The following is a 15791-nucleotide window of genomic DNA, read 5'->3' on the forward strand; positions in this document are numbered from 1 at the left end:
GGCTCACCAAAGGCGGAGAATCCACCAGCTCCACCCCAGTCACATCACCCACGCCCAATTCATTCATCGCCACAACGGCATGACCTGGCCCGGCGGAGACAATCAGGGCTCGGGAATTGTTAGAAATGTGGAGGGTCTTGAAGAAGGCGGCGTAAGATGATACCGCGGAGGTCCATGATTTTGTGGACCAAATGCGACGGTTCCGCTTGTCCAGAGAGGCGTAGTAGCGGGGATTGAAATCACAGGTTGATGTGGGAAACCGGGTGTGTGGCTTTGGATTCGGCTCAGAAGGATCCACGCAGGTTTCGGGCATTTGAAGATAGAGGAAGAAGAAGGTTAATGTGGCTACAGTTATGGAGGCATAGGAGAGCTTGTTCAGGAAGATTTGGACATGGTTTTCCATGAATCATTCGTCTGAAACAATGGGGAATGTGTGATTTTTTTTTTTAAGAGCACGAGTGCAAGTATGAGATTGTTTATATTATTGATGTGATTTGAGCGTCAGAAAAAGAAAGTAAAAAAGTTTAATTTATTATTCACAGTCAACCGGATTGAACCTTAAAATCAACAAATTTTATAGTCTCAACTTTAATCATCAGACCAAAATCTCATCGACGACTTGTAAGTTGAAACAACTCGAGTTGACGTGGTAATTCATCAAATCTTAAAATAAATAACTATTTTCCTTTCAATTTTTTTTTTAAAATTTTGTAATAAACAGGAGCCGAGGTATCAAACCACGGCCCCTTGTATTTATTATGAAATTTTATTTTTGGAGAAAATAATGTTTTTGACATGTAATATTTATCTTTTTATGAGTTTTATTGTTTATATTATCAAAATTTACTTTTAGTTCATTATTTTTATTTTATCATCAATTTTAGATTTTTTTTTTGACGTTGTGTTGATTTTGTAGGTTTGTCTAATATTATATCAGTACTTTTTTTTATTTATAAAAGTTTAATAAAATTGTCAAAATGAAATAAGATATCAATAAGATGTATATTTATAATATAAATGATAAAAATAAAAATCATAAATAATAAGAAAAAAATATAGTTTTCTTTTATTTTTATAAACTAAGATGAGGAAAAAAACTTGATGGGACACGAATATCTGTTCCATGCCAAGTTTAAAGTGACAATTTAGTCCTTGGGTGAGTCTCCAAATGCGATGGGAAGGGAAAAAAAATCCAACCAGTTCTCGATCCTACTAATCCATAGCACAATCCCGAATTCAGAAAGTTGCGAAATTATATGTTCAAGTACTAATCCAATTACCCAATTGTCTGGGTTCACAATACGGTGGGCCAAATCAAAGCTTCTCCCCCATTCTCCTTGCGATAGAGCAAATTGATGGAAACGGGGTTAGTTTATGTGATTTCAGGAACGATAGACGCCCGCTTTCTATTGTTTATTATGTTTTTCATTTCTTCCGTTTCGTTTTAAATGGAAGGATTCGATGGGGATTCGGCAGAGATTGTTGTTTTATGTTCGATTTTTGTTTCAGTTTTTTTTGTTTTCCCTCCGAGTTATCTCAGTCACTAATTCTCTCCTTTTGTTAGCGTGCTGCTCTTTACCCACGTATGCTTATGCATAACTCCAGGGTTTGATTTGCTTATAGGTCATTCAGCAACTCATAAGGTGTAACCGAAGGTATTATAAGACGGGACGGAGACTGGGGCTCCATTGGACCTGTTTTTAGAGCTCTATACACCAAATATCTAACTGCTGTGGACGAAATAATAGCAGGAGAAAGATAAAGAAAGAGAGTTTTGTCCAAGGAAATTGAGGGTCCTATTTATTGATTTTGATTTGGTTGTATCTGTTTCCTTTAAAGATTGGAGTTTAATTGAATATCCAGAAACAATGTTTTTTTTAGTTGATTGATTATTCTTATCTTCGCTATTGTTCTGAGAGTTGATTGTTAATTCTATTTGGAATAAGAAGAGAGATTTTTTTTTATCCTTTTCTAATTTGAATTGCTTAGGCGAAAGGTGTGAGCACTTCCCTCTACATAACTTTTCCTTCTTTCCTTTTTTCACCGAATTTGGTGAAAAGAAACTTAATAAATCGTTGAGCGGAAGATAGGTCATGGGTAGCCCGGGATCGAATAATTTACCCGCTGGAGCTCATATTGGATTATCTGGGCCAATTTCAACTGGTGGACCCACTGAATTCGATGTCATTAAGACCAGGGACTTGGAAAAGGTTTGTTTTTTACATCTATTTTGATGTGCTTCTTGCTAATCCTTTCATTTGTTTCAAAATAGATCTAGGTTCTGTTCGAGAATTAAAAAATTATTTTAATTGTGTTTCCTGACCAGTTAATTAAATTATCTTTTGACAATGGGTCGAATACGAAAAGGAAATGGCTTTTTATCTTACTCACTAGCGTATTTGCTATCAGTTTCTTGCAGATGCAGGCTTGTATGAAAGTCATGAAGAAGCTATTAAAAGAGAGGAAGTTTTAGGGAGATTGGACCAGGTCATCTCTCGTAATATATAATTATCTAACTTTTGGTTTACCGTTTACCAGATAATGGTGATAGTTTACTGATCTGTGATATGTTCACAGATTGTGAAGACTTGGGTGAAGAATATTAGTCGTGCTAAAGGTTTTAATGAGCAGATGGTCCATGAGGCAAATGCAAAAATTTTCACGTTTGGTTCTTATAGACTTGGTGTATGGAATTTAATCTTTTATTTTCTTTGCATTATTTTGGTCATTTTTATGGTATTCTGTATCATATTTTTCCATTTCCTTTTGTCCTTTCATAATTTGCCCTTTGAATGATGTTTCCTGTTAATACGATGCAACCATAACTACTCTGAATTATTAGTGCTGTTAGTGGGTGTCTGTATCAAGATGGTCTTTTTGGTTGGTGGCAAATCTCAAGACTATTAATGGTCTATCCTTTTTCTTAAGATTGTTATGAAATTTAAAACGTTTCATCAGAAGAAAATATTAGGAAACCTGCTCTCCTGACTATTTTACACAGCCACAATTTAATTGGGCTGTTCCTATCTCATGGTTATCGTAGGTATTGATTGCTGGTACCTGTCATACCATTTGTTTATATAATCGATGACCTCTTAGGATCAATGTCGTATACCACATGCATATCCAGGGATGATATCTTTCTTGTTCCATTTTATTTAATTGCTTATGGCCACAGAAAATCTGTGCCATTATCTATGAAACTTAGTTAAAATCTGTTTTGCAATTTCAGAAATAATAGTTGCTAGGCTTTTGAGCATCATATAAAGCAAACTGAGTCAGATGGTTACATCACTTGATTTACGTGCAAAACACTGAAGCCTGTTAGATTTGGTGGCCGTGTTCTCAAAAATTCATAGCAAAAGCATGTAAACCGATGACCTTAGTTGATTGACATAATAGGATTGTGATTCTTTTGTGTATACCATACCAATCTCATCTATTCTTAAACCAAATTTTGTATACAAGTCTATGGCGATCAATCAGATTTAACTTATCTTCTTTTTGTACTTGAAGCTCTAACAAATAGATAATTTCACTTTTGAGAGAAATACTATGGAGTTATATGTTTATTCTTTAAATGACAAGCCTGGGTCAAGAATAAATTATAGCTAAGAAATCTTATCATGGTGTTTCTTGTGAAGTTATTTATTTATTCTCAACAAGTTCTGTAGAAATTGCCTCGGAGGATTTGATTATTTTATTGTTCGTTGTGTTTAATACTTAATAGGTGCACAGCCCTGGTGCAGATATTGATACATTGTGTGTTGGACCAAAACACGCTACTCGAAATGTAGGTTACTTTCTTCATTTTTGGACGACTGTGGAAATGGATAGTTGACGAGTGGGAAAAATCACTTTTTATTTCATATACAGGAAGACTTTTTTGGTGAACTTTACAGAATGTTGTCAGAGATGCCTGATGTACAAGAGCTGCATCCTGTACCAGATGCTCACGTACCAGTCATGAAGTTCAAGTTCAACGGTGTTTCTATCGATCTGCTTTATGCAAATGTGTCTCTCTGGGTCATTCCCGAAGTATGTACACTTGTTCTTGAATCAGCCATAATTGATGTACATCATTACTGGTTTAATGAGTATAATCTCACTTTTAAATCTAGCTTAATTATCAGTTACCTGTTATTCCCTGATGGGTAGCTGGTGTCATGATTCAAGCACTGATGATTCATCACATTTGGTATTTTCCCGCTAAATCTTAAGGGTAAAATTTAAATATATATGTTGTTCGGAAACTGAATTGTTATAAAATGGAGAATTGCTGCTTGGATATATCCTCAATTCTGTTTTTTTAAAATGGGGAAATGCCTCTCCTATGCATTCTAAGTTCTGTGACAATTGGTTTCGTTTCGTTGTGACAGCTGATGTCTTGAGACTATAACAATCTGGAACAGCATGTGTTTTAGGTCTACCTATCCTTATTCTTTCTTGTACAAGTTGGATTGTTTTTTATACCTATGTCCTTGTTTGGAGAATGCAATGCACTGGTGTTCCCTCGTTTTTTGTCAATGCCCTTGTCTTATTTGTTGGGCATATCCTTTCTTTTTTCCTTGAAACATAGCCTAAAATTTTTGTTATCAAGTATCTATGTTGTAGACTTGTGAATGTCTTTAATGAGTTTTCGCCGTTGGAATAAATATGGTTCTCTGGATATTTCCTCATTATGTTCCTTGAGCATCTTTACATGTCTGTCTCCAGGACCTGGATGTTTCACAAGATTCTATTCTACAAAATGTAGATGATCAGACCGTTCGTAGTCTCAATGGATGCAGAGTGACAGATCAAATATTGCGTTTGGTCCCAAACATTCAGGTATGAGTGTAGGGCTACATATTAATTTGTGTTCTGAAAAATGTTTTCTTACTTAATATTTTTGTTGCCCGCCCTTTAGAATTTTCGTACTGCTTTGCGAAGTATGAGGCTGTGGGCAAAACGCCGTGGAGTTTATTCAAATGTAAGTATATCAGGACTGTACTCATTTTCTCAACCATCCTATGGTGTAGCAATATCAATTGCATAACCATTTTGACATTTTTTAATAACTCTCTCCTTCCTTTAATGTACTTTCTGATATGGTCAGGTAACTGGTTTCCTTGGTGGCATTAATTGGGCATTACTTGTTGCCCGAATTTGCCAGCTATACCCAAATGCACTGGCCAGCATGCTGGTCTCTCGGTTTTTTCGGGTCTATAACTTGTGGCGCTGGCCTAATCCTGTTATGTTGTGTCCAATTGAAGAAGGATCTTTAGGGCTTTCTTTTTGGGATCCTAGAAGAAATTATAAGGACAGATCACACCTGATGCCCATAATTACGCCTGCATATCCCTGTATGAACTCTAGCTACAACGTGTCAAATAGCACATTGCGTGTCATGATGGAAGAATTTCGAAGAGGAAATGAAAAGTGTGAGGTACTTCAGTTTGCTGTCACCTATTTATGGTTATGAGTGTTGCTGTTCGAACTGTCACATTTTTCTGAAGGTTTTCTTCTGATAAACTACAAATCTTGGTCAGCAGATGCTATTAGTGCTGTTGTGATTTCATTTTCAGTTCAGATATTGTTCTTGCTTTAAACTTGAATTAATTCTTGGGATAGGATGCACTCTATGATCTTCACAGATTCTGGGAAAAAGTTCATCAGTGGAAGTCTGTCTTTAATTTTAGTTTTTAATGTTTTCTTCTATTGACGGAACATGCTTAGGGATTCAATACCTGTTAATAATATTACCTATATCACCTCACATGCCTTTCATGTGGTTCCTTGTTTTTTCCAAGATATATCAGTCCGATTTGTCATTTTATGTTGCTTACATGAACTTCTGTTATTTTTCATCGAAGACAATTGAATCAAACAAGTCTAGCTGGGATGCTCTTTTCGAACCTTTCGCTTTCTTTGAAGCATACAAGAATTATCTACAAATAGATATAGCATCAGAGACTGATGAGGACTCGAGGAATTGGAAAGGTTGGGTTGAATCCCGAATGCGCTTGCTTACTTTGAAGGTTAGTGACAGTGTCTTCTTGAGCTCTTTGTTGTCGGGAGTGTCTTCTTGAGCTCTTTGTTGTCAGGTTAAAACATGATTTATTGATTTTATTCCTGTTGCATAATTTCTTGTGGTCATTTTATTTTTATTCAGATTGAAAGGGACACAAATGGGGTACTTCAGTGCCATCCGCACCCTGGTGAATTTTCAGACAAATCTAAGCCATTTCATAATAGTTATTTTATGGGCTTGCGAAGGAAACTAGATGACACCAACCCTCAAGAAGGCAAACAATTTGATATAAGGATGACGGTTGAGGATTTTAAAAGAGATGTTTATGCATACTCATTCTGGAAGCTGACAATGTGGATTCATGTTCGTCATGTGAAACGAAAAGACATACCCAACTTTGTCTTCCCTTGTGGAATCCGTCCTTCACATCCTGTTAAAAGTGTCAATGAGAGTCGCTCATCCCTATCACTTGCTTCAAACACACCTCAAGCCGATACTGCAATGAGCCGGAAGAAGAGAAGACAAGATGAAGTTGCTAAAGGAGTTAGCTTGTCAGTGTCCTCAAGCATGTCCATATGTAGTAGTGATGCAACTTTGTTGGATGAAACTATGTCAAGAAAACAATTCAAACCTGATTTCGATGACACTCTAAATAACCCGAAAAATTCTGAGGATATATCTGACAACCACCATGAGATTATAGGATTAGGTATAAGCATGTCTTTTGTTTTGCCATCAATTTCTTCTGTTGCTTCATCAGATTCATTGGCAAGAGAGAAGCCCGTGAACTCACAATCTTCTCGACAAACTGTTGGTCAAGAAGGATCTATGAAAATCATTAATGAGAATGTAGAAGGTATGGAATTGAAGGGTGAAGTTCAACATCATGGCAATACAGAAGAAACTACTTTATTGGAGTTCATCAAAGAAAAGCAGGATGTAGGAGCAGTGGCAGCTGGGAACATTTTTTTCTCCACGAATCAACAAAATGGGGACTCGGAAGAGCTGGAGGTCTTGTCATCTTACTTGTTGCTTCTATTTGTATGCGTAATTGGTTTCTTTTATTGTTATCGGTGCTCTTGTAAAATGTCCAGTAGTATTTGCTACTTTTATTTTCATTTTTACTGGATATGCTTGGTTGTAGAAAATACAGGCTGTAGTGTTGCGTATGCTATTCAATCTTGGCTACATTGTGCATTTGAATTGGAGTTGATTATAAAGTTTGCTAGAGTTCACTTTGTGGCAACTATTTGAGTTTTTGCAACATAAATTAGTATTTTCCATCGATATCTGTCTCATGTCTGTCTGTTTTCAATGCATGCATGTATTTTTGTCCCGTTTTAAACCCCAGAAGGTACTATGGCTTAGAAAACTGGTTTCACTTTATGAATGCGTAGCATTGCTTGGGAAGGAAATTGACTTCTATCTTTGTCTCTTTACATGGATATAGCCCCTTGAGCTGACAGCAACTCCTACCACAGAGTCGCCTTCTGCTAGCGTGCCAGTGCAGAAGCCTCTTATCAGGTATTTGTCTTCGAAAGTTGACTGAATGCTCTGCCTATTTTGATCATATTTTTTTACACTTCTTTGACACGGCCTAGTGGGTTTGTGATTCGCTGATATATTGCAGGTTCAGTTTCACTTCTTTAGCGAAGGCAGGTAACTAATATTGCCTGAAGAGCCTCTAGCGTGGGCGGGAATTGTGTTAAATATCGAAAACTCCAAGTCTGTACATGAAATAGGACAAAAATGAAGGGGTTTGCCCTGAGGCATAAGTGTTGGAGGCGTGGCCTTGATGAATCAATAAAAATTTGCAAAGTTCAGGATATTTACCCTTACACGTATTCTAGCCGAAGGCCAACTCTGATGCATACCGCATTTCGGTGTCTAAATTAATTAATGTGTACTTTTTCCTTTTGTAAAATGCCGTGTATATGCTCAACGCAATCAAAGTATTCGAATTTGGCCGAGTGCAACTCTTCGCTTTAGACTTTGATGATTTGGAACTTGACTGTATGCTGGCTTTGGAATTGCTTCATTCTGTCTTAATGGCGTTTGAGAAAACAAAAAAGAAAAAACAGAGAATCATTTTCCTTTTATCGGGTTATATGGAGTAGCAGCTATGAACAAAATCATATCTGAAAACATAAATAGAAACAAACAATTTGAGGATTAAATAATTTTGCATCCGCTTATAGTTTTTTAAATTTAAGGTCGGTGGAAATTAATAATTACAGCATTTAGTCAAGGACCATTTGTCTGAAGATTCGACGAGATTTTTGAACTCCTCGCAAAATTATATAAACTATTTGTGTCTATCTATTTTTTAATTCATATTGTTACAAGTAGTAATTTTATCATTGTTAAACATTATTTACTCAAAACTAATCGCTTATTCATTTGCTAACCAACGCTGTTTTTTGAAAGATTAGATATTATAATGTATTTATATACATAAACCATTGATACATACATATGCTTCGAATTATTTTTTGAATTAATTACAAATGCTCATATCATCAATTGATACCTGCGAAATATATTAAATAAGTAGACGAAGCTGCGTTTATGTAAATATTTTTATTATTATATATGTATAAAAAAAAGATATTATGTTTTACACTCTAAAAGAAATATTATATTGATAATTTATTCAATATTTTGTTCGCGTCCTTAATTCTAAATTTGACAGAAGTTCAACGATATTCAGCTTTGAGTCTCTTTCTCAAAAATTGATGTGTACAAATATTTTTATTTTTATTTATATTTGACATCATATTTCTTTTATTAAAACTATTTATTTATAATTGAAAATATCGCGTCCAAGAAATTTGAATTTCCTAATATTGAAATACTAATTTTTTTAATCTTATTTATTAGACACGTGCTTTATGAAGATAGCTCGACGGTTTTTAAATTAACTAATATCAATAATAATAATAATAAATAACAAATTATAAAAAAAAATTAAATATTTATAATTAAAGCGGGTCCAATTTAGATGTCGAATGCCCCTTTCTTTAAATTTTTATTTTAAAATTTTGAATTATTAATAATTTACAAAATATAATTTAAGAATTTTTTTAACAAAAAAAAATTAAAAGGAGGGCTCATTTCACTTGTAACAACAAAATTGATTCCATATGCCACAACCAACCCACTCCGATAATGGAATTACAACCCCAAGTATAATTAGTTTGCTGAGCTAGATAAACCAATTACGAACATAAGAAATATTTTTAAGCTATCTATTTCCAGACTCCATTGAATGGGCAGTTGAGTCTAAATTGTAATACACTGAGTTCCCACGAATCCTCGATTGCTGTCGATTCATACCTTCAACTGTTACATTTTGTAAGCTAATTCCGTGCCCAGGCTGCTCAGTAGATCTCACGTTTGCGCGAGATTCCTCCACTGCCCGGAAATATGCATATGGACTCCATCCTGCAAATGCGATCGGTGGATAAAATAAGACGCACGATTTCTTGAAATTATATAGAAAAGAAAACAGCATATTCCTATAACGAATGCCACGTCCTAAACTGTTAGTAGAATGTGAGATATCTCAGATCCATATAATTAAGTATAAATGTATTCTTATGCCATTGCTGAAAAAGGATTTTCATATGTTGCATACGGTTTCATTATCTAAAGTTACATTTTACATATACCTTGTGTGTGGTATGGAGGTGGGAAGAACTGCAGGTAGCAAAATGTAGCCGCAACAAGACCTAAAACAAAATGCAGACAACATCTAAAACATGATCGATCGATTAAACTTCTTTAATTGAAGAATTGTGATGTTAAAATGAGAACATACCAAGGAGACCTCCGGCAAACACATCTTGCCAATGATGCTTATAGTCGTCCACACGAGAAATTCCAACAAGGCATGCAGCAAGAATAGGTAGGAAGAAAATGCATAGTTTCGCAACATGGCCTCTCTGATCAAAGCATTTGATTTTTCCAGACAAGTATAGTGATAGAAAACCAAGGCCAGCAAACGACCCTGAAAAAGATAACCCGAAATCTGTGAGATTGATTACAACCCAAATGGCAGTGATGAAAATGAGGACGTTGGAATTCGCAGTAAATGTATTTTAAGATTTTCAAAGAATTTTATTGTACGTCATCGCTCAAGCAAAGAAAGAATCAACTGGACAAGGCCATTGTTGTGAACACTTTTTGCTTTCAGTGGCACCAGGTGGGTTGCCCCAAGATTTGGAATGAATAAGGATGAGTTAATGTCATTTGATAGCTGAAATGTAATTTTTAGAAACATTCTATACAAAATTTCAAGTTTTCCATGTGAAAAAGGCAATCACGCCTGACCCATGATTGATGGAATCCAGCAACAAGGATTAAACCATAAATCAGTTGGTAGAACTTACATGAAGTATGCCCACTTGGAAAACTCTTGTGCCCTTCTTTTAGATCACTATCTTTACCATGGCACACGACATCGCCCCATTGATCGTACTTCTGTTGAATCAGGAATATATTAAAATTAACATGAAAGACTCTCCTATATACTGTATACTCCAAATTCTGTACTTTCAAAGATTCAAGATAGAAGCATCAAGAAACCCCAAAAGATTGAATTTTTTTTAAAAGCTGGCCACAAAAGCGTGAACCTTCTAAACAAGAATCATTTGGTGATAAAATAAGTAATCATTCAGAATCTAGGATGACATACAGAGTTCCCGTCAGGAAAGCAACGCCAGAAAAAATCAGGGCGAGGCCTGCCGACTGCATTTTTTATCGCGTCTGTGAGGACACCGGTTATCAAAACAGCGAACAAGATTCCTGCAGTTCAGTAAGTCAAGCTCAGAGAACCATTTCAACCATTTTTAGTCTTCTGCTACAATAACAAATGTTTTATATGTTTAAAGCCGTAGCACCAAATACGAGAGAAAGTTGATATTATGTATTACCTAGTATGGCATTGTGTAGATCATAGACGTCTCTTCTTCGAATATAATATAGAATGAAAATGGCAAAAGGCAGCAAAACTGAATACAGCTGTTCACAAGAAAGTGATGTCATTAATACATGGTTTCCGAACACTTTTGGAATAAAACCATACTACCAAATCTAACAAGTGAAAAAGAGTTATTCGAGTTGTTACTAAGTGTACTCACAGGAACCGCCCATACTGGCACCGTGTCGTCTTTCATAGGATACTTAAGATCAGCCATCATGTCCTCTCCAACAAAACGATAGAACGGGTGCATTAGATATAAAATGATCTCTATTACTGCAAGTAGTATCAATATAAGCCAATCATGCTTGTGATTCTTGAAGAGTGCCCACCCGTGCGACTTAATGGTATGTTGACATTCGAGTCCAACCTCGTTTGGTCGACCCTGTTTTAAGAAATATCAACTTTTGAATCGAAGTTGATATTGCATGCGCTAAAAGATCCATCGATGAAAACTGATAGAGAAGAAGGCCACACTCGAATATAAAGAGTTTGTTTAAATCAGTATCGAGAATAAAAGGTGAAGCACTTTGCTTATCCTATTTCTTGTGTCATCAAAATATGCTGACCGATGGAGCTAGTTAAAAAATTTAGTAGAGGGGGCAACTGATTGTATTACTCGCCTCCCGCTATATCCAATCTTGATCTCTGACTTCACAGCAAATGCTTAAAACTTTTTTGTTTTGAGTAAATCAGACTTAAAACTTGATACAAAATTTGGTGGCAACAAAGAACTCGAATCGGCATTGGAGTTGAAATCTTGCGCAGCAGCATAGAAAATTAACACCATTAACCTCAAAGACTCGAATTTGTTAAAAATTAAAACCGTAATTAAAAAACTGATTAAACATATTGCCTTGAATCAATCCAAGCTCATTTACACCTAATACAGACTCAGTACCAAAAGCGTCGAATCTACCAGAAGTGATCTGGACTAATATTAATTTGAACAATTTCGCAACAAAGATTCGTTTATTGATTAAAAAAACATTCTTGCATAATAAATCAGGGAAAGGGGATAAAGATGAAATGAACAGAAATGATGACAAACCTGAAACATGGTCCAAAATTTGATGTAGGACAGAAAGAAATCAAATATCTCCAACCCGTTGGTCGCAAATCGCAATGGTAAAAAGGCAAACACTTCAATCACAGATTACTGGATTATATGAAGAATTTAACCCACAAAAGAAAGAGCTCGAGTGTCGGCAAAAAAAATCTTCAGCAACAGTTGATTACCAATATGGTGAATAAGAAATACCCAAAGACATAATATTCTGATTCAAATGACAAGAAAATGGAAGCTTTGACCTTGTACTAGTCCAAGAACTATAGATATTTCATTTTGGGGGTAGAAGTAATTCCAGTGATTGATTGTTCTTATTGTAGTGTGTGTGTGTGTCTATATATATATATATATATATATATATATATATCAACATATTTTTCTAGGAAAGAATGGCTACACAGTCATTTAAAAATTTGTAGTTTATAAATTTCAAACCAAAAAGACACGATCAGCCTAGGTGAGTGCAGACAGACGTGTGATAGAACCTTTCAAACATGACTAGTTCAAAAGTAAAAGTACTGAAGATAATGTTTCTTGTTGGCTCAATCTTAGTTTTTCAAACGAAGTTAATTTGCCAACAAAATTAATTAATAATTCCGCGTTGCTCTCTTGTTTTTTTTTTTTTTTTTTTTTTTTTTTTTTTTTTTTTTTTNGTTGCTCTCTTGTTTTTGAATAGCATAACAGCAAAGGACGGGAGCAGTCAAATTAATTACTCAATTCGGTGTCAAAGGTCAACAGAATTTTGTGTTATACTTCTTGCATCTAGATTCTTTGAATATATTATAGATGTCGTTTCCCGACTAGTCGACGATCAAGAGATTTCTATTAATTTTTTTATTTTATAAAAATTATATCTTGGTCCATATTTTTTAATACTAGCGGTGCAATGCAATTGATATGGGTTTATATAAATTTTTTTTTGTAACAATTGTTTTTATAATATTTTCTAATTAAAATATTTATTCATTAGTAAATGGACAATTTATATTGATATTAAAATTAACAATTTCTAGGGATAATTTTTTCTAAGATTGTTTTGTAATTATTTAAAATAATTGTTTGAGCAAAATTATTTTAGTGTGCAATTATATTGTGAATTGTCATTATTTAGAATATTTGTTGTATGGATATTTTGGGGTATTTCTAGCTACTATCGCAATCTTGCAGCTTTCGTAAAAATAATAGCTAGTGATAAAACTTATAAATCATACAATAATTCAAATATCATCTTTACATCGTTTTCTTAGGGTAATTATTGTGCTACAACCATCGTCTTCTCAATTTTTATAATAATCAAATACATGACATTGACACTTATATAAATTCTAATATCAATCTTATGTCGTTTTAATAAAATTTATAATTAATGATAATAATAAAACTCAAATTATTTAAAACCTAAAATATCCAAAATCATCATGTTATAAGCTCAACTAATAAAGAATTATTATTTTCCGACATCTTAAAAGTTGACATTTATATATTAGCTTGTAATTTCTGTAGATATCATCAATAATTTTTACAATACACCTTCAAATCAAACAAGTGGATCCCATATAAATTCAAATGGGTCACGAAAAATACATTAAAGACTGTCACAAAGGGTATCATCGACAAGCATCAAACTATTATATTCATACAAAAATTCAAGTTAGATGATCTCAAATGTCAATTTTATATGACAGATCTCCGACTTGACCCAAATAATTAAAAAATGTTACTTTTTATGTAATCAGTTTCACGATTATATACATGTGAGACCGTCACTTGTTAAATTACTCATATATCACTACAAGAAATTCTGCATACAACAACGCACATACGACAACGGTTTTTAACAAAAACCGTTGTCGTATGTTTTTTAGCAACGGTTTTATCGAAAACCGTTGTCTTTTGGGGGGCAAAGACAACCGTTGTTTTTGGGGGGGTCAAAGACAACGATTTTTAAAAACCGTTGTATTTTTGGGGTCAAAGACAACGGTTTTTGGGATCAATGACAACGGTTTTATAGAACCGTTGTCTTTGAGCGTTTTTTTAGGGTCAACTACAACGGTTTTATGAACCGTTGTCTATTAGCGTGTTTTTTTGGACAATTGACAACGGTTTGAAGAAACCGTTGTCGATTAGCGTGGTTTTTTGACAAACAACAACGGTTTTGGAAAACGTTGCAATATTTAGCGACGGTTTTTTGAAAAACGTCGCTAAATTTAGCGACAGTTTGTCAAAACCGTCGCTAATTTTAAATTAGCGATAAAATTAGCGACGATTTTGAAATAACCGTCGCTAATTTTAGCGACTGTTTTTAAAAAACCCGTCGCATCTTTAAATTTAGCGACGGTTCAATAAAACCCATCGCAAAAATTAACGACATTGTTTTGAAACCGTCGCTAATTTTAGCGACGGTTTAAATTTAAACCGTTGCCAAATAAAATTATGCGACGGTTTATCATTTACCGTCGCCAATAGCGACGGTTTAACCAAAACCCGTCGCAAACTGTCTATAAATATCTCCATCTTCGATCCATTTTCCTCCACAACACTTCAGAACACTTAAAATTTTTCTATTTTACACCATTTTATCACTTCACACAACACTTAAAATTTTTCTCACCACTTCATAACACTTAAAATTTTTCTCTCTTACACCATTTTATCACTTCACACAACACGTAAAATTTTTCTAACCACTTCATAACACTTAAAATTTTTTATCTTTTACACGATTTTACTACTTCACAACACTTAAAATTTTTTTACACGATTTTAGTTTGGATTATTAGTTTCTTTTAGATTTATTAAATTATTAAAAGTATTTTTTTATTTTTCGAAACAAATTAGCGCCGGAAATCTTGACCAATGACCGTCTCTAAAATTAGCGACAGAAACCGTCGCTAATTTGAACTAACGACGGTTTATGTAACCGTAACTAATTTTGAATTAGCGACGGGTTTATTTATACCTGTCGCTATTTTTATTTGCGACGGTTTTTTTGATCTACCACAACGGATAAAAACCGTTGTCGTTGAACGGACTTTTAACAACACCCTCAGTTACAACAGTTTTAAAATGGAAAATCCGTTGTCGTTTGACGTTTTTGTAGTAGTGTATTTACCTATATCATCTCCATCTTTATATATTATATAACTAGCTAATACATTCGGGGTGCTCTTATCCAGTTATCCCGTCTCTGACCATGGTGGAGACTTCGTTACTGATGTGATCTCGTTGAAATAGATGAGCTGGGTAAGGAGCTCCAACGGGTCAATCAATAATTTATAATGTTTGGGAATTTGAGTGGAGATAATGGCTGCAATAGCACCTGCGCACAAGAAAAAGAACTCGTGAATGGGCGTCGGAGGAGTGTCCGGCGTAGTCACTCCGATTCTAAAGTCAACAGATTTTCAGATGAACACAAGCAATATTTGAGAGTAAAGATTTCCTAATCTCTAAATGACATTGATAACTTCTATTTATAGTATAAAATAGATAGGTACCTCGATTCCAGTGCCACCTACTAAGTATGACAAGTTGGTTGCCCATACTATAGCTTCTGATAACTTCTTGGACACTCCAAATTATAGCTTCTGACGACTTCTTGGACACTCCAAGTCCAAATGGTTCTGACATATTAGACCGCCTATATTACTCATACTTGAGTATAGTGCAATTCTCGATGTGGCCCGGGTGGTAAGGTACACGGGTGTATGTCCGAGGGCCCGGGATTTTGG

At 34.7% G+C, this 15791-nt stretch overlaps 2 protein-coding genes across 3 annotated transcripts; one reads left to right on the forward strand and one right to left on the reverse strand.

Moving 5' to 3' along the window:
* The first annotated feature begins 1143 nt into the window (after positions 1-1143).
* On the forward strand, positions 1144-8001 carry LOC140967699 (nuclear poly(A) polymerase 1-like). Of its 2 annotated transcripts, none has more exons than XM_073428405.1 (13): positions 1144-1366; positions 1624-2210; positions 2410-2487; positions 2578-2685; positions 3731-3793; positions 3877-4038; positions 4717-4830; positions 4910-4972; positions 5099-5428; positions 5856-6020; positions 6155-7024; positions 7464-7537; positions 7644-8001. In XM_073428405.1, the coding sequence occupies exons 2-13, from the start codon at positions 2094-2096 to the stop codon at positions 7678-7680; spliced, it is 2181 nt and encodes a 726-aa protein (XP_073284506.1). In that variant the 5' UTR covers positions 1144-1366; positions 1624-2093; the 3' UTR covers positions 7681-8001. The 2 variants fall into 2 exon arrangements, with proteins under 2 accessions (XP_073284506.1, XP_073284505.1); XM_073428404.1 differs by having other exon boundaries at positions 1146-1304.
* Positions 8002-9132: 1131 nt separating this feature from the next.
* On the reverse strand, positions 9133-12373 carry LOC140967709 (lipid phosphate phosphatase 2-like). The gene is made up of 8 exons (XM_073428415.1): positions 12046-12373; positions 11155-11379; positions 10948-11035; positions 10710-10819; positions 10405-10495; positions 9834-10022; positions 9685-9744; positions 9133-9457 (listed from the first exon to the last, which is right to left on the reverse strand). The coding sequence occupies exons 1-8, from the start codon at positions 12052-12054 to the stop codon at positions 9258-9260; spliced, it is 972 nt and encodes a 323-aa protein (XP_073284516.1). The 5' UTR covers positions 12055-12373; the 3' UTR covers positions 9133-9257.
* Positions 12374-15791: the final 3418 nt, after the last annotated feature.

Source organism: Primulina huaijiensis, unplaced genomic scaffold (genome assembly GCF_012295235.1).
Source record: "Primulina huaijiensis isolate GDHJ02 unplaced genomic scaffold, ASM1229523v2 scaffold26229_ERROPOS72855+, whole genome shotgun sequence".
In the NCBI taxonomy this organism is placed as follows: Eukaryota; Viridiplantae; Streptophyta; class Magnoliopsida; order Lamiales; family Gesneriaceae; genus Primulina; species Primulina huaijiensis.